The sequence below is a fragment of the Caretta caretta genome, chromosome 4 (genome assembly GCF_965140235.1).
Source record: "Caretta caretta isolate rCarCar2 chromosome 4, rCarCar1.hap1, whole genome shotgun sequence".
Taxonomy (NCBI): domain Eukaryota; kingdom Metazoa; phylum Chordata; order Testudines; family Cheloniidae; genus Caretta; species Caretta caretta.
Genome location: NC_134209.1, coordinates 151,465,845 through 151,485,824, shown reverse-complemented (window position 1 = coordinate 151,485,824; position 19,980 = coordinate 151,465,845). Strand labels below are relative to the sequence as shown.

The following is a 19,980-nucleotide window of genomic DNA, read 5'->3' as shown; positions in this document are numbered from 1 at the left end:
AATGTGAACAGTTATTTTTGTGAACAAATAACCATTGTTCTTTGGTGTTTGCAATACAAACATTGCAGCACTGGGATTGTGCATGAGACTCTGCAGGTGAAATTGACTAGGGACTGACAAGAAGGACCAATGAAATGGACCAAGCTGTTTTAAGTGCCCAAGCCAAGTGAAGGGTAAGAAGGGAACTGAAGTCAGTGGGGAGATCTTCCTGGCCAGTGTGAGTTAGATGAGGCTCCAAAGAATACTGTCGCCTCTTTAGTCCCAGGGATTAGCCAACATCCGGGGTCCTCCTGGGCTGTTTCAGTGACGATGAGAAATTGAAGCTTGGACTCAGGTATATTCTTCGGTGAAGGGTTGTTTGTTTACAAAAAATGAACGCAGAGTCCTGCTTCTTAGAGCACTGTGGGAACAAACAGGAACAGGTCCCCTGCTCAGAAATCCCCAAGTCTGCCCCTCCAGCCAGCTCTGTGCCCAAGAAGCTTTGTCCCTCTGTTTCCTCTCTGCATGACACTCACAGCTCCTCCCTCTGTCTCCAGCACCCACAGCCCGCAATCAATAGTTCATCAAAGAGTCAGCCTAGGGAGGTTGTGGAATCTCAGTCATTGGAGGTTTTAAAGAGCAAGTTAGACAAACACCTGTCAGGGATGGTCTGACTCTAGATAATCCTTCGTCCTGCCCTGAGTGCAGGGGACTGAACTAGAAGACCACTCGAGGTTCCTTCCAGTCCTATGATTCTATGAATATCCAGCCTCTGCCTTTGCAATCAGCGAAACCTCTTTGAAGCTAACTGGGTTAGCTCTATGTTGCCATGCGGCCTGTTGCCTTGCACGGTTGCAGCTGTTTTTACTACATATAAAGGGGCTTGATTGTTCCGTCCATTGAGTCAGAAGGAGAGCCCGGCACCACAGGCTTTAAAAAGGTACGTGATTGTCTTTGGATCTAGGGGCTTGTCTGCGCTTAAATGCAGCAGCTGCGCTGCTGTAGCCCTTCAGGGAAGCTGCTACCGATGCCAATGGGAGAGGGTCTCCCACTGGCGGGTGCTCCACCTCCCTGAGAGACGGTAGCTAGGTCCACAGGAGAGTTCTCTCGTCGACCTAGCGCTGTCTACAACAGGGGGTAGGTTGGTGTAACCACGTCGCTCTAGGGTGTGGATTTTTCACACCTCTAAGTGTAGTTACATCGACCTAATTTCCTGGTGTAGACCAGGGCATAGACTCCCTGACCGTGACCATTGGCACATTTCAACATAACAGTATGTCAGGTTTCTCCATTACTTTCAGCTGTCGTAATCTAAGGTGGTGTTAGATCCAGAAGCCCTTACGTAGCTTTTATTCAGGCAAAAGCTCCCTCTGTGAAGCTGAGTGAGGTCTACACGGCTTGGCCAATGTATTTGTACTGTGCCGATGTCCCTCTAACAACAACCAGCTCTTTACTGCCCTCAGCTATGTGCTTGCAGCTCCCACTGACTTCACTAGCATAACCCACAGTGGAACAGCCCCCAATGGGCCCCCAGTCGAAATGACACCACTGTGTGGGTCATCTCTGGGGACTGAACCTGGATCTAAAAGAACAAGCCTCTACTGCTTGATCTAAAGGGCCCAGTCTGTTAGTTCAGAGGCGGTAGCAGACTCATAAACTTCTATATGGCCCAGCCACTGGGGAGCTCCGAACCTGTGTTCTGCCAGCTGTGGTTACATTTGCATGGATGTGTCTGAGGGGGAGCAATGTCAACCTCCAGGGGGCACATTTTCACACACGGGTGTCTAAGTGATGCCTGTGTAATAACACGCAGGCTGCCCCACAAGAATCTGGATTCCTGCACACCTGAGATGACTGCTCAGTCACCTGATCACCCCCATGCAACCCCTGCCCTATAGATTTTAAAGGGGCATTGCCCAGGTCAGCAGGCCCAGAACGACACCCATCTTTCTGGGCTCTTCTCTCTCTCTCCCTGTTTAGACTATTTTCCCCCTCTGTGTGAGGTTTTTGTATTTTTCATATCTAACCGTTCATTTCCCTATCCCCACGAAACCATCCAGGTCTTTTAAGTGACCCGACAATAACAAACCAGGTCCATGAGCACCCCTGCAACAACCGCTTCCTGCCTTCTTGTTTCAGGTCAGCCTATCAACCCTCATGGTCGCATATACCCCGAGGAGATGATCCAGACTGGCATCTCGCCCATCGACGTCATGAACAGCATCGCCAGGGGGCAGAAAATCCCCATCTTCTCTGCCGCCGGGCTCCCCCACAACGAGGTAGGCCCTCACCTCTCTGCCCATCCCTCCCCGTCCCCTTCTGCAGCAGGGGCGGCCAGGGCACATGGGGCGAGGGTGGATGCATCGCTGCTTTATGCTAACATCAGAGGGGCTGGAAGTTGGGCTCTCGTGGCATTGCAAGCGCTGGGACCACTGGGCCCCCGGTAACCATGGACGTTTCCTGCAGGGAGGGGTGCCTGGCCCGGGAGATTGGTAATGGTGGCCGGAGTTTGATTCCCCTGTTCCTAGCTAGCCCAGTTCGCTGTTCCCAACAGCTGTCCCTCATTGACTGGCTGTGCGGTGTCCGGGTGAGGTGCACCTCAAGGCCTCCTTTGCCAGCAGGCCGGCCCAAGAACCCCCCAGCACCACGGAATCCCCCACCCCTCTGGCAGCCTCAGCAGGGATGCCAAAAACTGGGTGAGCCCTGAAGAGCGAACCAGACCTTAGAGAAGGTCCCCCTGAGTCGGAGCCGGGACACCCAGGCAGAGCCGTGCGGGTGAGAAGCCTGCCCTGGCTCTGCCCAGTGCGGTGCCTGTTCTGTGTGGCACCTTGTCAGGGCGACAGCCTGGGAGTGCAACACTTTCTACCAGCCAGCCATTCTGGTTCTGCAGGCAGGGCGCTGGCCTGGCACTCAGGAGACCTCGGTTCTAGGCCCAGCTCCGACCTGCTGGGTGACGTCCAGCAAGTGGCTTCCCCTTCCACCCTTGTCTCTCCTGTCTGTCTAGATTGTCAACTCTTGGGTAAAAGGAACTGCCTTTCATTAGACCTATCCTCCAGGAATTTATCTAATTCTTTTTGAGCCCAGTTATAGCCTTGGCCTTCACAACATCCCCTGGCAAGGAGTTCCGCGAGGTGACTGTGCATTGTGTGAAGATGTACGTCCTTACATTGCTTTTAAACCTGTTGACTGTTAATTTAATTGGGTGACCCCTGGTTCATACAAATATATACCTCTAGGAGCAAATAATTTAGGCTGTACTTACATGATGGGGGACTCTATCCTGGGAAGCAGGGACTCTGAACAAGATTTGGGGATCGTGGTGGATAATCAGCTGAACAGGAGCTCCCTGTGTGATGCTGAGGCCAAAGGGGCTAATGTGATCCTGGGATGCAGAAACAGGGGAATCTCGAGTGAAAGAGGTTATTTGACCTCTGTATTTGGCACTAATGTAACCACTGCTGGAATGCTGGGTCCAGATCTGGTGCCCACAGTTCAAGAAGGATGTTGATGAATTGGAGAGGGTTCAAAGAAGAGTCACGAGAATGAAGAAAGGATTAGAAAACCTGCCTTCTCGTGATGGGCCCAAGGAGCTCAATCTATTTAATGGAACAAAGAGAAGGTTAAAGGTGACTTGATCACAGTCTATAAGTACCTACATGGGGAACAAATATTTGATAATTGTCTCTTCAGTCTCGCCAACAAAGGTCTGATATGATCCAGTGGCTGGAAGCTGAAGCTAGGCAAATTCAGACAGGAAATAAGGTGTGCATTTTTAGCAGTGAGAGTCATTAACCATTGGAACAATTTACCAGGTGTCATGGTGAACTATCCGTCGCTGACAAATTTTAAATCAAGATAGAAGGTTTGTCTAAAAGCTCGGCTCTAGGGATTACTGGGGGGCAGGTCTCTGGCCTGGGCTAAACAGGAGGTCAGACTAGATGATCACGATCATCCCTTCTGGCCTTGGGATCTATGCGAGTCCGCATGGAAGATGGAAGATGTGGTTATTTTTGTTTGTATCTCTCTGCACCTCCGGCGCCGGTGCCCGGACTCATCGGCCAATCTCTCAAATCCAGCCCCGGGTTTGGAAGGGCAGGGTGGCGGCTGGGCTGACTCCTCAGCCCTGTGTGCTGAACCAAGCAAGACCATGAAAGCCGGTGAGCGGCGAAGCCGGGCTGAGCTAGAAACGCCAAGTGAAGTTTGCGCCGCAACGCCAAGCTGCATCAGCCCTGATCATAACCGCTCGGTCGTGAACTTTGATGAACTCGAAATATCCGGTCGATCTATAAATGCAACAGGTGCAGCCGCTTTGGCAACGAAACGGAGATCCGCGGCCCAAGAGGCAATCAATCCGCTTCCTCCTCTGACAACAGCAGCGCATGCCACACCAGAGAGCAAGACAGTGAGGCAATCGGACGGAAAACCCGGCCTGACAGATCGGGAGTGACAGACGAAAGTTAATATAATAAAGTCAGGGTCCAGTGCAATGGATGCTGCGGCAGCACAAGCCAGAGGTGGGGAGGGATCCAGGAGCACAGCCGGCTGATAAAGGAGGGCAGGGAAATAGCCTCCTCCTCGGCCCCTCTTTTTGGGGGACCAAGGGGCGCGGGTAGGCCTGGGTGCCTGTGTTAGAGCCAGGCCTCCAACTGGTCCTGCCGTGATTTTGAAGTGGATTTAAAGGCTGTTAGGGGAGCGGATGCCCATGGTAGGTACTTACAGGAAGGATCAGGTTAGAGCATGGACTCTCATCACAGGGCGAGTTATAGGTCCTTCCTCACCCACCGTCACTGCCCCTCTTCGCCCATCCTAGAATATAGACTATCAGGGTTGGAAGGGACCTCAGGAGGTCATCTAGTCCAACACCCTGCTCAAAGCAGGACCAATCCCCAACTAAATAATCCCAGTCAGGGCTTTGTCAAGCCTGACCTTAAAAACTTCTAAGGAAGGAGATTCAACCACCTCCCTAGGTAACCGACTTCACCACCCTCCGTGTGAAAACGTTTTTCCTACTATCCAACCTAAACCTCCCCCACTGCAACTTGAGACCACTACTCCTCGTTCTGTCATCTGCTACCACTGGGAACAGTCTAGATCCATCCTCTTTGGAACCCCCTTTCAGGTAGTTGAAAGCAGCTATCAAATCCCCCCTCATTCTTCTCTTCTGCAGACTAAACAATCCCAGTTCCCTCAGCCTCTCCTCATAAGTCATGTGTTCCAGTCCCCTAATTATTTTCGTTGCCCTCCACTGGATGCTTTTCAATTTTTCCACATCCTCCTTGTAGCGTGGGGCCCCAAACTGGACACAGTACTCCAGATGTGGCCTCACCAATGTCGAATAGAGGGGAACGATCACGTCCCTCGATCTGTTGGCAATGCCCCTACTTATACATCCTAAAATGCCCTTAGCCTTCTTGGCAACAAGGGCACACTGCTGACTCATATCCAGCTGCTCGTCCACTGTAACCCCTAGATCCTTTTCTGCAGAACTGCTGCCGAACCATTTGGTCCCTAGTCTGTAGCGGTTCATGGGGTTCTTCCGTCCTTAGTGCAGGACTCTGCACTTGTCCTTGTTGAACCTCATCAGATTTCTTTTGGCCCAATCCTCTAATTTGTCTAGGGCCCTCTGTATCCTATCCCTACCCTCCAGCGTATCTACCTCTCCTCCCAGTTTAGTGTCCTCTGCAAACGTGCTGAGGGTGCAATCCACGCCATCCTCCAGATCATTAATGAAGATATTGCACAAAACCGGCCCCAGGACCGACCCTCGGGGCACTCCGCTTGATACCGGCTGCCAACTAGACATGGAGCCATTGATCACTACCCGTTGAGCCCAACGATCTAGCCATCTTTCTATCCACCTTATAGTCCATTCATCCAGCCCATACTTCTTTAACTTGCTGGCAAGAATACTGTGGGAGACCGTGTCAAAAGCTTTGCTAAAGTCAAGGAATAACACGTCCACTGCTTTCCCTCATTCTCCATCACTGCCCCCTGCCTTCCCCTCACACACCAACCAGTTCCCAGCAAGGTCCCACCCTGTTAATAGAATGATTATTATTAACCCAGGGTAGGGCATCGGCGAAGCTGCCGGCTATCTCATGGGTAAGCAGCACCCTGAGCCCTGGCCTGAACGAGGTCAGGTCAGCCGGGCCGGCTTGGTGGGGAGCGCAGTTCCACCTGGTAGGGAGTGTTGGGAAGACAGCACAGCCAGGTCTGAGCAGGGCTCTCATCTTCTGCAGCACCAGCTCCCAAAGCTTTTCAGCTGCGTTTCTAGCTGGAGTTCCTGCCTTTTTGGTAACACCTGTTTAAATACAGGGAGCAAGGCTTTAGAGATGGGACAGGCCACGTTAATATACTCTTCTAGGGGCCTCCATTCTCCAGGGCTTCATCCAGCATCGGTTTCAATAGCCCACCCATCTATCCCTCTTCTGCGGCTTACTAGATCTCACTAGGGAATATGGAGGATGGGAGTGGGGGGAAGGCAGGGGGCAGTGATGGTGGATGCAGGGGGTGGAGAGGAAGGCAGGGGGCAGTGATGGTGGATGGGGGGGTGAAGGGGAAGGCAGGGGGCAGTGACTCGTCCCCTTTGTGGATCAGGCACAGGGAAGGACACATGACACCCACAGGCCTGTGGATAATTATTATTTTTATTATTGCTGTTATTTATTATTTGTACTGCCTGCAAACCCTCGTCACGGGCCAGGCCCTCGCTGCGCCAGGTGCTGGAGAAACACAGTCCCTGCCCCGAAGAGCTCACAGTGTAAGACAAGAGACAGCAGACAGATACAGAGAGATGGTGGCATACAATCATAGAATCGTAGGACTGGAAAGGCCCTCGAGAGGTCATCTAGTCCCATCCCCTGCACTCAAGGCAGGACTAAGTATTATCTAGACCCTCCCTGACAGGTGTTTGTCTGACCTGCTCTTAAAAATCCCCAATGATGGAGATTCCACAACCTCCCTGGGCAATTTAACCCAGTGCTTCACCACCCTGACATTCAGGAAGTTTTTCCTAATGGCCAACCTAAACCGCCCTGGCTGCAATTTAAGCCCATTGCCTCTTGTCCTGTCCTCAGAGGCACCAGCAGCGGAGCCATCGTCCTGTTTTTTGTAGGCATCGCTGCAAAGGAGAGTTTCAGGGCCGGGGGAGAGAAGGAGGATGGTGAGGTGTTCGGGGCTGTTTACGGGGAACTCCTCCCCAGCACATGGGGCAGCAGGGGAGGAAGCACCAAGGGGCTTGTCTGAAAAGATAGCAAGTGAGTGCTGGTGATGGGCATCAAGGGCCGTTTGGAGACGAGCGTCGACATCTCAGTAGTGAGCGAGAGGTGATAGGGAGGGTGGGGATTGGCCATGTGGGGCCTTGACGGTGAAAACAAGTAGCTGGTGTTTGAGCTAGAGAAGGGGGAGGCAGTGGAGGGAGGCAAAGGGAGGGGTGACATGGTCACAGTGCCAGGCTAGGCAAACCCCCTTTGCCTCTGCGTGGAGCTGAGCAGGGCCGGCTGCCGTTGCCAGGCCAGCGAGAAGGCTGTTGCAGCAATCAAAAGGCGCCCGGTGATGGGAGTTCTGGCTGAGCGGAGGGACAGGAACGGCCGCATCATAGAGACGGGGCACAGGAAGAACCAGCCAGGGTTAGACGTAGCTGGAAGGGGGGACCCAGAGAGACGGCCGAGCCAAAGAGGGGGCCCAGGTTCTGCACCTGAGTGACAGGCAGGATGCACGGTGATGGAGAACGGCAGTGGTTGGGAGGAGATTAGGATTCAGCCTCCATTTTCCTCTGCTTAGCAACATCCCGTGACTCGGTCCTCTTCTGTTACATCCCTCAAATACTCCCAGAGGCAGTTCCCATGTTCCCCCTGGCTCCGCATTTGCTGTGGTTTGACCAAGCTCCAGTCTCCGTCAGCTAAATTCTTCACCGGCGTCACGCGTTGGCTTCAGTGAAGTTACCCCAGCGTGCAGTTCGCACGCACCCCCCCTCCTCCCCCCGGATCTGAGACGGGGCTCAGGCCGCAGAACTGGACCCAGAGCCCAAGTGAGCTGGCGGCTCGGGCGTCGGGCTCTGAGGCCGGGCTGAGGTGCCCGTCTCTGGGTCTGAGCCCTGCGTCTCTCCCCTCCGCAGATCGCCGCTCAGATCTGTAGACAGGCCGGCCTGGTGAAAAAGTCCAAGGATGTGATGGACTATCATGAAGAGAACTTCGCCATCGTCTTCGCAGCCATGGGGGTGAGTCCGGCCAGGAGCTGGGGAGGCTGCTGGCGGGGGCAGCGCAGGCCTCCCAGCTCCGTGCAGGGCCTTGCCTCAGGCAGCAGGTCCCGGGGCGGAGGGCTGGAGATTGCCGAGACACCAGCTGAGCCCCTTGCAGCCCCGTGCAGCAAGGTTCTGAGCGCAGCCTGGACTAGGGCTTTGGCTCAAACCCAGAGCAAGGTGTCCAGACCTTGCCTCGGGACCTGGGGGTCAGAGTCATGGTGCTGGGGCTGGGTTCGGGGACAAATCTGGGGAGCTCAGGCTTGGGGCTGAGTCTGGGTTTCAGAACGGCCCCGGGGCTGAGCGTTGGGATGAACCAGGGCCCTCGGGCAGGGGCATCCCTGCAGACCAGAGTTTGGGGCTGAGCCCAAGCCAGCGGGTTCAGGGACAGCCCAGGCACTGGGGGATTAGCACGAGCGTGGGAGGATCCGACGTTCTGCTTTGGTCCCAGGGAACTGCTCCTTGGAGGCAGCTGGAAGGGCGAGGCAGAGCGAGTGGTTGGTGGGGAAACTTGCTAAGCCCTGGAACCGCCTCCCAGCCCCCTCGGGCTGGGCCGGGGTACAGGGAGAATCCCCCTGTAAAGAGCCAGGTGGTCGAGATCAGCAGCACTGTGCTCCCCCCTGGTGGACAGCTGTGTCCTTGCAACCTGCTCTGCTCCCGGGCCCTTTAAGAACTTAAAAGAACTTTAAAGAAGTTAAAAGAGCCAAGTTACACTGAAGAGGCTGGGGTGGGAACCGGAGACTGGGACTCAGGACACCTGGGTTCTAGTCCCCGCTCTGCCACTGACTCCCTGTGGGACTGTGGGCGAGTCAGTGCCCTCCCCTGGCCTCAGTTTCCCCATCTGTACAATGGGGACTGTTGTGTTGCTCAGCCCCACCCCATGCTGGATGTGATTGGCAGGTGAACATGGAAACCGCCCGGTTCTTCAAGTCGGACTTCGAGGAGAACGGCTCCATGGAGAACGTGTGCCTCTTCCTGAACCTCGCCAATGACCCCACGTGAGTGCAGCCCCTGCCTGTCATCAAGGGAACTGCGCCAGATCAGGACCCATTAACCATATCACGCCCGGCCCCTTGCCTTTTGTTCTGCACGTGTGCAGCGCCTAGCGCACCAGGGTGCAGTCCATGGCTAGGCTCCTGGGCACTATCGTAATACACCTAATAGCAATAAAACTGTACAGCACCTAGCGCAACGGGGTTCTGTCTATGGCTGGGACTCCTGGGCACTACCGTAATACACCGAATAGCAATTAAACCATACAGCGCCAAGCACAACAGGGTTCTGGTCTATGGCAGGGGCGCCTGGGCCCTATGGTAATACAAACAATTAATAAACCTGCGACCTGGGAGGCTACAGACATTCTTGTCTTGGCTCTGATCTCCCTCACGGTGGTGTAAAGCTGGAGTAACTCTGTGGAAGTCGATGGAATTGCTCCGGTGTAAGTGAGAGGAGGGTCAGATCCACTGGGCCTAGTTATCTCTGGAGTAATTCTACAGAGGTCAATAGGCCCAATCCCCCATTGCATTACGGGCCCAAATGCCACTCTGGGGAGGAGCTCGTCTCTTTGGGCGGTGCTCACACTCCTTTTCCATTGGGTGCATGCCACGTGGATGCTACACATTGGGCAGCCCTCCTCCTGCATCAGGAGGAAACCACTGACAACTAGAAGGTGCCTCCCCTCCTGCCGGGGGCACAGTCCTGCTCAGGGGCCAATCTAGCATTGACTCCAGTGGGAGCAGGAGCAGAGCCTTGGGCCCAATCCTGCAAGGCGCGGAGCAACCTCAGCTCCCCTTGACTTCAGCTCGAGTGGATGCTGCCCAGCCCCTTGCAGATTTCAAGCCCTTTCACAATGCCCCCCGGCCCTTTGCTGGGTAGGGCGGTCAGGACACTCTGCAATCCGGCTTGGTGGCCAGTGGAGGAGAGGGAAAGCGTCCAAGGGATGGCTCACCCCAGAGCAGGTTCCCCTGCTATGTCTGTGCACAGGCCAGGGGATGGCCCAGTTCAAACTGAGAGTGTAACGTAAGGGCTGGTGTGTGCAGACGGCTGCACCCTGCTAGATAGACTCAGAACTGCTCCCCCACACATCCTAGGCCAGCTGCTGCTCCCAGCAAGGGGAGCGTTGTCTCCTAGCTCAGTTGGGAGGGGCTGGTTTTGGGGGACAGGAGGTTCTGGGCTCGATCTGCATGGCCCAGGGGTGCAGCCGGGACGTTCCAGCTCCCCGTGGGTGTGTGCCGATGCTATCCGCGGGGTTGGGGTGCTTGCCATTGGAGAATGGGGAACTCCGAGGTCAGCGGGAGCGGGGCCATCTGATGCCCAGCGGGGATTGGCCCCCTTGTAACCTGGTCTCTCGGGGGAACGGCATGGCTGCGGAGTACGTGCTTTGAGGGGACACTGCAGGAAGCTGTCCGAGACCAGCCTCCGCTAACGGCCATCTCCTCCCGCAGGATCGAGCGCATCATCACCCCACGCCTGGCGCTGACCACCGCCGAGTTCCTGGCCTACCAGTGCGAGAAGCATGTCCTGGTGATCCTGACCGACATGAGCTCCTACGCCGAGGCCCTGCGGGAGGTCAGTACGGCAATGCTTCCCACCCTGACGCCGCAGCTGGACTCAGGCCACAGCCTTCCCAAGAGCTGGAGGCACCTGTGAACGGGCCGGACTGGGTCCCACTGCCCGGGGAGGGCCAGATTGTCCCCAGGCGATCAGCCCACAGCAGCTCCCACTGAAGCAGGTGAACAAGCAGTGGGAGCTGCCGGGAGCTGAGGCCCTCATCAAACCCAGTTGCTTCCTTTGGCCTCCTAAATGGGAGACAAATGCTGTGGAGACTCTGGCCCAAACGGGAAACTTCAGGGGTGACGTGATCCCGTTCCCTTGCCTGCGTCAGGCTCCCGTCCACTCCCTTAGAGCCACTCCCATCCACCTCCTGGCATGCACGGGAGGCTCGGCTGGTGTCACGTACGCCCCAGGGGGCTGGCAGGTTGGGGTGAACGTGGCCAACTCTCTCCCACAACCTTCTGGGACTCGCTTTCCTCACTACGCTCCTTCCTTCTGGCTCCTTGGGCCTCACCCCCCAGCTGCACCCGGCATCCAATGGCCGCAGGGTAACGTGCATTGCAGAGGGTTGGGGAAGGGGAAAGTGACTCCAGTTCACGCTTGCCTCTGTCCTGGGGCCACATTTGTGTTTCCCGTCGGGTGTCCCCCCTCGAGCCCTGAACCTTGAGATCACTAATCTGAGCAAACCACCTGGCTGGCAGCGAAGGGTCCTAGGCAGTGCCAAGGTTTTTTGGAGGCATCGTGGCAAAGGGGAGTTTTCAGGCGGGGTTTGAAGGAGAACAGGTCGCTCTGCGGGTGTTCCTGGGGAGCTCCTCCCAAGCACGGGGGGCGGCCGGGGGGAAACGCAAAGGGGCCGGGGTGAGGACTTGAGGGGCGGGTGATGGTGTCGTGCGCCCGTCGGAGCTGAGCGCTGACAGCATGATGGCAAAGGAGAGGTAGTGGAGCCTCAAAAGCGAAGACAAGCAGTTTGTGTGTGATGCGAATGGGCCTGGGGAGCAAAGCGGAAGGGGGGGCTCAAAGCGACAGGCCGGGAGACTGATCTTTGCCTCAGACACCGAATGGGCCTGAGCAGGACAAGATAGCGTTTGTCGAGGCCGGTGAGAAGGATGCTGCAGGTGGGGAGAGCCTGGGGGAGTTTTACTATGTGGCTGCAGGAGGGGCAGAGTGAGATGCAGAATCAGCAGGGTTTATCTGCAAAAAGAAGAGGAGGACTTGTGGCACCTTAGAGACTAACAAATTTATTAGAGCATGAGCTTTCGAGGGCTACAGCCCACTTCATCGGATGCATAGAATGGAACTTATAGTAAGAAGATTATAAACATACAGAAAAGGTGGAATTTGCCATATAGCTTAAGCAGTCGGGCCCCATCCTTTTACAACCAGAGGCCCTGGGTTCAGTCCCCACACAGTGACCCTGCCAGGGGGCATCCCACCAATGGAATGGCATGCATGTGGGTTACACCGTGGCTCCGGGTCAGCGGGCTCCATGGGCCCCACAACCAGGATCCTCACGCTGAATGGATGGGACTGGAGGCTTTTCAAAGCTCGGGCAGAGTGCAGCTTTCTGGCAAAGGTGCGACCTGCTGTCCTTTGAAACGTCCGTTTCCACTGTGAGGGCAGTGTCCCTTCCCCGGGGGCAGAGCTGAGCTTCAAGGGCTGGGTTTTATTTTGCCAGGGCATCTTCTCACCCCAGAGCCGTTCATCTGACCCTGTAAAACAGAGCACCCAGCGATTCACATGCACCCAGCCCCAGCGAGCGCTGGCGGGGGCTCACGGTGACCAGCGCAGGCTGAGCTGGCCGTGGAGAAACACAATGGCCAGCACTGGGCTCTGCCCTGTTCTGAGCGAACCCGGTGCTGGGGGAAGGGGCCAGCCCACTGGATCGCAGTGGGAGGAGGGCAGCAGGGGTTGTCCCCTCCGAAGAAGGGAGAGGGTGGAAAGAAACTGGGATGAACTAAGCGCAGGGGGAACCCAAAGGCGGGGCAGGTATGCAATCCGAGGTGTAGCAGGAGTGTGCCACTGGGCAGAGAGCTGGAGGGGGCAGGCTCACCAGCCCTGGGGGCGGAATCGCACAGGAGGGGCGCTGCTCCCTCAGCCGGGATCCACCAGAGGGGGGCGCTGCAGCTACAGGACAGCCGGGCAGGGGGAGCATCCGGCTCCGTATCACAAACCCAAAGTGTGGTGGTGGGGCCAAAACTGGGACAGGTCCTCCCCACGGGGCCCCTTGGAGGATCCCAGGAGGGTGGGCCCCATGGCAGCTCTCCTGCAGCAGTAACTCTCACTCTTGGCTCTTCCCCTTAGGTGTCGGCAGCCAGGGAGGAGGTGCCAGGCCGCAGGGGCTTCCCTGGCTACATGTACACCGACCTGGCCACCATCTATGAGCGCGCCGGGCGCGTGGAGGGGAGGAACGGCTCCATCACGCAGATCCCCATTCTAACCATGCCCAACGACGGTGAGCAGCGTGGGGCAAAGGGCGCACGGCGGGCCAGCCCATGGCCCCCACGGCAGTCAGGGCACAGAGGTTGCTGGGGGCATCAGCACGTTGCTCGGAGATTTGCTGATGCTGCATTAGCAGCCAGGATCCCAACCGGTGGCCATGACCCACACCTGGTGGGGGGAGGGATCTCAGCAGGCGGCTGTGCCCGTACACCCGATGGGGACGGGGTTTGGGGGGGGATCCCAGCAAGCTGGTGTGCCCACACCCAACCACGCTCTCCCCCACGCTGGTTTTGATCCCTGCAGAGAGGTGGGGGTGTCGGAATCAGCTGGGCCCCCAGGGAGCAGGGCTAGAACTGGCCTCCTTCAGCACCCAACACACCAGCTGTGGGCTAATGGACGCCACCCTTCTCTTCAGCTAGCAGTGGTAGATCCTTTATCCTCTCTGTGGCCCAGCCACCAGGGGGCAGCACCGCTCACTGGCTCCTGCACGCCGCACACGGGTCTCCCAGGGCCCTTTGGGGGACCCAGACTGCGGCTGTTTCTCTCCTTGCAGCGTCTGGCCCTTGGGCGCATGAGAAGCAGGAAATGGAAAGAGGGAAGCTGCCGCCCATGCATGACCTCCGTCCCTGCCTCCCAATTCCTTACCTGAGGTCCCACAAGTTCCCCTGTTCGCCTGCCAGAATCACGCAGGCTGCGGCCTGCACCCCCCTCCCCAGCCATCAGCATCCCATGGGAGGGAGGGGATGGTCCCCGAATGTGGCATGGGGGAGCGCCCTGGGGGAGCTGTCAGAAAGTGGAGCGCTCCCTCTGCTCCAGGCGGAGACTCGTTAGGGGAGGATGGGTCTGCCCTCTTCTGGGGGGAGCGGGTGAGGGTCTGCCCATGGCAATTCCCTCTGTATGATGAGCCATTCCTTTGGCTCCTCAGGCCGGGCATAGGCTGGCATCCTGGGCCAGGTGAAGTCCCATGCCAGCTGTCAGAGGGTGGGGTCATTGCGGAGGGGGCTCATTTGGCCCAAGGCCCTTGGCTGGTTTGCAGACCTCCCAGGCTACCATTGGCTCTGTCTTTTCCTTCCCAGACATCACCCACCCCATCCCCGACTTGACGGGCTTCATCACGGAGGGGCAGGTCTATGTGGACAGACAGCTCCATAACAGACAGGTTCGCCACCCCCTGAATCCGAGAGCCCTTCCTTCCCTCTCCGTGTCTCGCGGTGGAGCAGAGGGCTCAGGCTCTGATCACAGCGAGGGAAAGCCACTGCCAAAGGAGATGACCCCAAGTCTGGAACCGCAGGGGCTCACGGAGCCGTGGCTTTGGGGAATTTGGGGTGCTGACTGGCTAGTGAGGGGGCACATAATACAGACAGGCGAGATCTACTGCCCAGGGCACAGACCTGGGTGCCAGGAACTCCACCGGTCTAATGCCAGCTGGGCCACTGGCCGCTCCTGTGAGCCTGGGCCAATCGCTTAGCCGCTGTGTGTAAAACGGGGCTCACAATCCCCATCTCCTGCTGAGGTTTCTTGTGGGGGTTCACTAGTGGGTGTCCCTCTGGCACTTAACACGCCTTCCACGCAGGGCATGCTAAGGCTGTTGTGTTCGTGTGCTTTCTGCCGCCACAGATCTACCCCCCGATAAACGTGCTGCCCTCCCTGTCCCGCCTGATGAAGTCGGCCATCGGGGAGGGCATGACCCGGAAAGACCATGGTGACGTGTCCAACCAGCTGGTAAGTGCTGCAATGGTAGGAATAATTTCGGGGGTAGGAATAATTTGCTACGTCAGTCCCACCTGCTGAGGGATTCTCCATCCCTACCCCTCTCTCCTTCCCCTTCATACGGAGAGCTGGAGGCTGCCCTCACTTACACCAGTGGTGTAAACCGGGCTAAGTGTGCTGACGTCCCCAGAGGAAGCATGGCCCAGTGGTTAGGGTGATAGCTTGGGACACTCAGATCAATTCCCTGCTCTGCCCCAGACTCCCTGTGTCCTGGGACCGGTCACCTACTCTCTGCCTCGGTTCCTTTACATGCAAATTGAAGATAACAGCCCTGCCTGGGGGATAATCTATCTTACGTGGTGCCCAGCTCCGTAGTATCTGGGCACCACACAGGCTTCAGTGGATTTCTCCCCACGCGCCCCTGTTGCAAGGTCTCCAGCACCCCATTCACCGGCCCATCCTTTCGGTCGCACCCCCAGTACGCCTGCTACGCCATAGGCAAGGACGTGCAGGCCATGAAGGCTGTGGTCGGGGAGGAGGCGCTGTCGGCAGACGACCTGCTGTACCTGGAGTTCCTGCAGAAGTTTGAGAAGCAGTTCATCGCCCAGGGTAAGGAGCCCAGCGTCCAGATCCACGCGCCCAGTGGGCCCGCAGCGCCCACACGTCTGCAGCAGGGCGGGGAAGGGCACGGCTGAAGCAAGCCACTCTGTTCGCTACAGAGGACAGGCTAGCGGCTCGCAGGCAGGCGTTGTGGGTGGCCCGGTGCCCTCATTCCGCAGAGAGCCAGCAAACGAGTGGTGCTAAGTACCCTCTGTGGAGCCAACGTCGGGCTTTGAGGGCACAGCCTACAGCCAGTTCAGGACAGAAGGGGCTGAAAGCTCCTATCACAAAAAACTTTGTAGCCCTAGTCTCCAGAATCCCATTCTCCAGCCCGCCCCAAGGCCTCCTGGCCATTCTCCAGTCTCTCCTGGGGCCCTCTGGCTGTTCTCCAGCCCCTTCTGGGGGCCCCTGACCGTTCTCCAGCCTCTCCCAGGGTCTCCTTGACGTTCTCCAGCCCCTCCCAGGAGCCCTGCCTGTTCTCAAGTCTCTCCTGGGCCATGGGTGTCCCTGGCCATTTTCTAGGATTTGGTGGGGTGTGAGGCTCTTTAGCCCTTTAGACTGTCCTGGGGTTCACGTATCTCTAGCCGTTCTCCAGACCAGCGTAGGGTGCTGGGGTGCAGACACCGGGGGCGTGGTGTAGGTGTCCACCCTTGGGCCCCAGGTGTCTGCAGCCCGTCTCCACTGTCTCCCAACGCGCCTCTGTCCCGCTCGCCAGGCCCCTACGAGAACAGAACCATCTTCGAATCGCTGGACATCGGCTGGCAGCTGCTCCGCATCTTCCCGAAGGAGCTGCTAAAGCGGATCCCCGAGAGCATCCTGGCCGAGTACTACCCACGGGAGGCCAAAGCACCAGGCCCGCAGCACCACGACACCGCCCTGTAACCACCTGCTCCGCTCCGGGCCAGCCCCTCGCTCGGAGCCTAGTTACCAGCTCCTGTCACCCCCTTTGGGCCCCTCGGCGGGTATATTTATGGAACGGAACAGCCCCTAGTACTGCTGAGATGGCACTTTCCCAGGCAGTTCCCGGGTGGCTCTGCGGCTGGGGGGGGCTGCGTGATATTTACACAGCCGGCAGCTAGTGTGCTCTGTGCTCTGTCATGCTTCTGTGATGCTGTCCCAGAGGTGCTGTCCCAGCGCGCCCCCTTGTGGCTGGAGGTAGTGATGCTACAGCTCTGCCTCAGTTTCCCCACGGCAATTTTCGGCCTGCTCTGGCTGTAAAGGTGACTGGTCCTCTGGCCCAGCGACTGGAAAGCCTTCAACCCTTTGTGGGGTGACAGGGTCCCTTAAGCCAAAGCCAAAAAATGCGGCAAATGAAAGATTCCCTCTTTAACCCCTTCCTGTCTGGGGCAGGGTTTGTCTGCCTCGTCACATCAGCCACAGCAAGTGCACAGAGCAGCAGCTGCTGCTGGGGAACAGAGGCCCTGTGAGATGACCAGTCCCTATGCTAACAACAAAGCCATGTCCCAGGTCCCCTCTCCCAGGAGCGGCCGCGGAGATAGAGAGGCTGGGAACTTAGCTGCCTGCCCAGCGGTGCTCCCTCTGCTCGGGGACGGCAGGAGGCTGAGTGGTGCAAAGGAAGCTCTGCCAACTCCTGGAGACCCTCTGCTTCACACCGCAGCCTCTGATCCGTAGCTAGCCAGGGCAGTGGGGAGGAGGCACTGGGGATGATGGGATGGAGGGAGCTCTGGGCTGCATCCCTCTGGCTTATGTTTCGCCAGGAAGGCAGGGCTAGGAGAGCGCATTGGCCAGACCAGTCCCACCTTTGCAGCCCCTTCCCTGAAGCAGATTAAGCCCAGCACTGATGCCTCTTCACCACTATCCATCCGCCCCCAACCCCCCGTGTGTCGGTTCCCTGCCCCCATCCAGCCCTCTCTTGCCAGAGGCAGAGATCCAAGCCTTTCTCCCACAGAACCTGGGGTGAGGTGTGTGTCAGGGCAGCAGGCTGATTGCGCTGCTCCCCCCAAACCCAGGCAGGCCAAGCGCCCCCCACTCCCATCTGGGATAGTCGTTTTACTGCCCCCCCAGGCTGCCTGGTGGCTGGAGCAGCCTGGGCTCTTTGGGGAAGGGAATGGGTTAAAAGAGGGGGGATCCCACATTAGAGAAGGAGGGAGAACACCCCTCAAAATTCCACTTCCTCTGGGGGGTTGTTTTTATTGGAAACCAAAGGTCTTTTCGGGCAACGAGGTCCAAATCAATACCCAAAAAGAGCCCTAGAGTGCCTCCCATCCCTGCCCTGGGGTGCCTGGGTCCCTCCCTCCTGGGCTTTCCTCCCTGCGCTTCTGGCTCCAGTCTTCCCCACGTGGCCACAGCCCCTGTCCCCACTTGGCCTTAAGCCGTAGCAAAGCAGCCCGTTGTACCGCACAGTCCTGCCAGGTGTCCTCCTCATGGAACGAGATCGCTTCCCACCCCGTGCCCCAGGCCAGGAATCCCGGTTCGCTCCCCCTGGCCTCACCGGCTCCAGGCCTGACTAGACATCGCTATTTACAATGGACCATGGGCCAGGACCCGCAACGGTGAGCGGATAATTAACCTTCAGTAAAAAAAATGCGAGGGGGAAAAATCCGTCTCTGGCTCTTTAATTGTGGGACGTGAGAGGCCCCCAGCCATTAGGGGGTCTTCAAAAAGCGCCGTCCCGCCCGGGTGGTCAGCTCTCACCAGCTAACCCCACAACACCACTTTCCAACTGACCGCAGCGCGTCCGCCCAGGGTTAACCACATCAGGTCCTAGCCTGAAGGCCATGATGCCTCAGCAATTGCTGGGCAGAGCCACGGCCTGGCAGCGGGAGTGGGTCGGAACAAGGCCGCACCAGCCTGTCCTGCTCTCTAGAGTCCTGCCGAGTGACAGCAGAAGCGAAGGAGAGGAAACCGGGCTCCAAAAGCTGCTGGCGCTGGCTGCTCTGGAGTCACACTTGAACTTGGGGATGCCCTGGCCAATTGTGTCCACCCTGACCTGGCGCACTGGCCGGTTCCTGGGCAAAGGAACGAATGCTGTGGTGTTAGAGAAGCATGGTGTGGCACGTGGGGGGAGAACACCTACTGCCGATGGGTGATAGGATCATTGCCTGAGGCAACATGCCACTGTGTGGGCCCTTTCCATGTGGAGTCCTGCTCCCGTGGGAAGCTGGCGGTGTGAGCAGTACATGAGGGAACATCTCAGACCCGAGCCCCTTCCACCAAGAGAACTTTGCAGGGCCCTGGATCTGAGTGGGGGAGACTTTCCTATAAACACTGGACTTCTTCAGCACAAAACCATCAGCAAATTTCCCACTGCTGGCCTCTCCCCAGACACAGCCGGGACCAGATACTCCCTGGCCCACCTGCCCTTGCAGCACCACACGATGTGTCCCAGCCCAAGGACAGTTCAGTGCTTAGACTGGGATGCTTCTGAGATCACTGTCGGTCCATGCAGGGCTTGCAGATGCTGTCTGGGCTGCTGCGATTCGGGGGGCCTGTGGGCCTGGGAGCTGAGTGGCGGAGAAGCCCACGCCACCTGGCCCGGAGGAGGACGCGGGCACCGTACAGCTCCTGACGGGTTGGCCTAAGACTTTATGCTCTGCAAATAACTCAGCACCTATAACCTGATGCAGGGAGGCATCGGCACACAGACTACTTCCAGGGGAGCCGGCTCAGGGGCTGGATGGAGCATGGTCTCCGCAGGCCGCTCGCCTGCTGTGGACTTCTGATGAAATCAAGCCCAGCACTAATGAGTGAGGTGCCCATCGCCAGGGCCTGCGGCAGAGCCAGCCTCCGGGCTACCTGACGAGCACAGCTGGCCTGGCGTCGGCTGCCTGACGGGTTCACCTCCCGCCTGGTAGGAAGAGGCAGCAGACCGGCTCTTGAGCCCAGCAGCGGTAGGTCAGTGGCTGCTCAAAGCACTCGCCCAGAGCCTGTGCCTGCCCTGTTCCAACCCTGCCCCGCCTTGTTTCCCTGTAGTTAACCTGGCTCTGGCCGTCTGCCCCGATTCCTGACTCCGGCTGCGACCCTTTGCTCTGGCCCTGCCTCTGACCACGGGCTCCTAGTCCTGATTCCTGCCCCAGTCCTGGGCTCTGACACCAAAGCTTTTCCATGGGAGAGCGATTGGCCCACGTATCAAACGCATAATGTGGAGTTTTGCAGAGCACATCGCTATCAGTAGCTTAGCAGGTATTGAGCACTGACCTTCACTTCCACAAAACCAGCAACATAGGAAGCAGCAGAGTGGCGCTAATCCGAGTAACCCCCGTGCCAGTGGCTAGCGTCAGGGCTTGCAGAGGAAGGTGTAAGAGCCCGGCAGTAGCAGCTGAGGGATAATCTGCCCCACGCCATGGAAGTTTCCTGTCCTGATCCCTAATGTTAGAAACTGGCTTACGCCCTGAAGCAGGAGGTTTTATAACCCTGCGAAATGAGTTTGCATTAGCTGTTACAACTGGCTATTCGTTATATGCAAAATCCAATCCCTTTTTGAATCTTGCTAAATTCTA

General features: G+C 57.5%; 1 protein-coding gene across 3 annotated transcripts in view; it reads left to right on the top strand.

Moving 5' to 3' along the window:
* The window catches only part of ATP6V1B1 (ATPase H+ transporting V1 subunit B1), a 79,281-nt gene extending 61,201 nt beyond the window's left edge, over positions 1–18,080 (top strand). For all 3 annotated transcript variants that reach the window (XM_048846455.2, XM_075128173.1, XM_075128174.1), the window contains 9 exons: positions 2,119–2,258; positions 8,096–8,197; positions 9,119–9,216; positions 10,663–10,786; positions 13,073–13,223; positions 14,287–14,369; positions 14,828–14,932; positions 15,400–15,529; positions 16,236–18,080. In XM_048846455.2, the coding sequence (XP_048702412.1) occupies positions 2,119–2,258; positions 8,096–8,197; positions 9,119–9,216; positions 10,663–10,786; positions 13,073–13,223; positions 14,287–14,369; positions 14,828–14,932; positions 15,400–15,529; positions 16,236–16,402 (1,100 nt within the window). In that variant the 3' untranslated portion in view covers positions 16,403–18,080. The remainder of the gene's footprint in view (positions 1–2,118; positions 2,259–8,095; positions 8,198–9,118; positions 9,217–10,662; positions 10,787–13,072; positions 13,224–14,286; positions 14,370–14,827; positions 14,933–15,399; positions 15,530–16,235) is intronic.
* Positions 18,081–19,980: the final 1,900 nt, after the last annotated feature.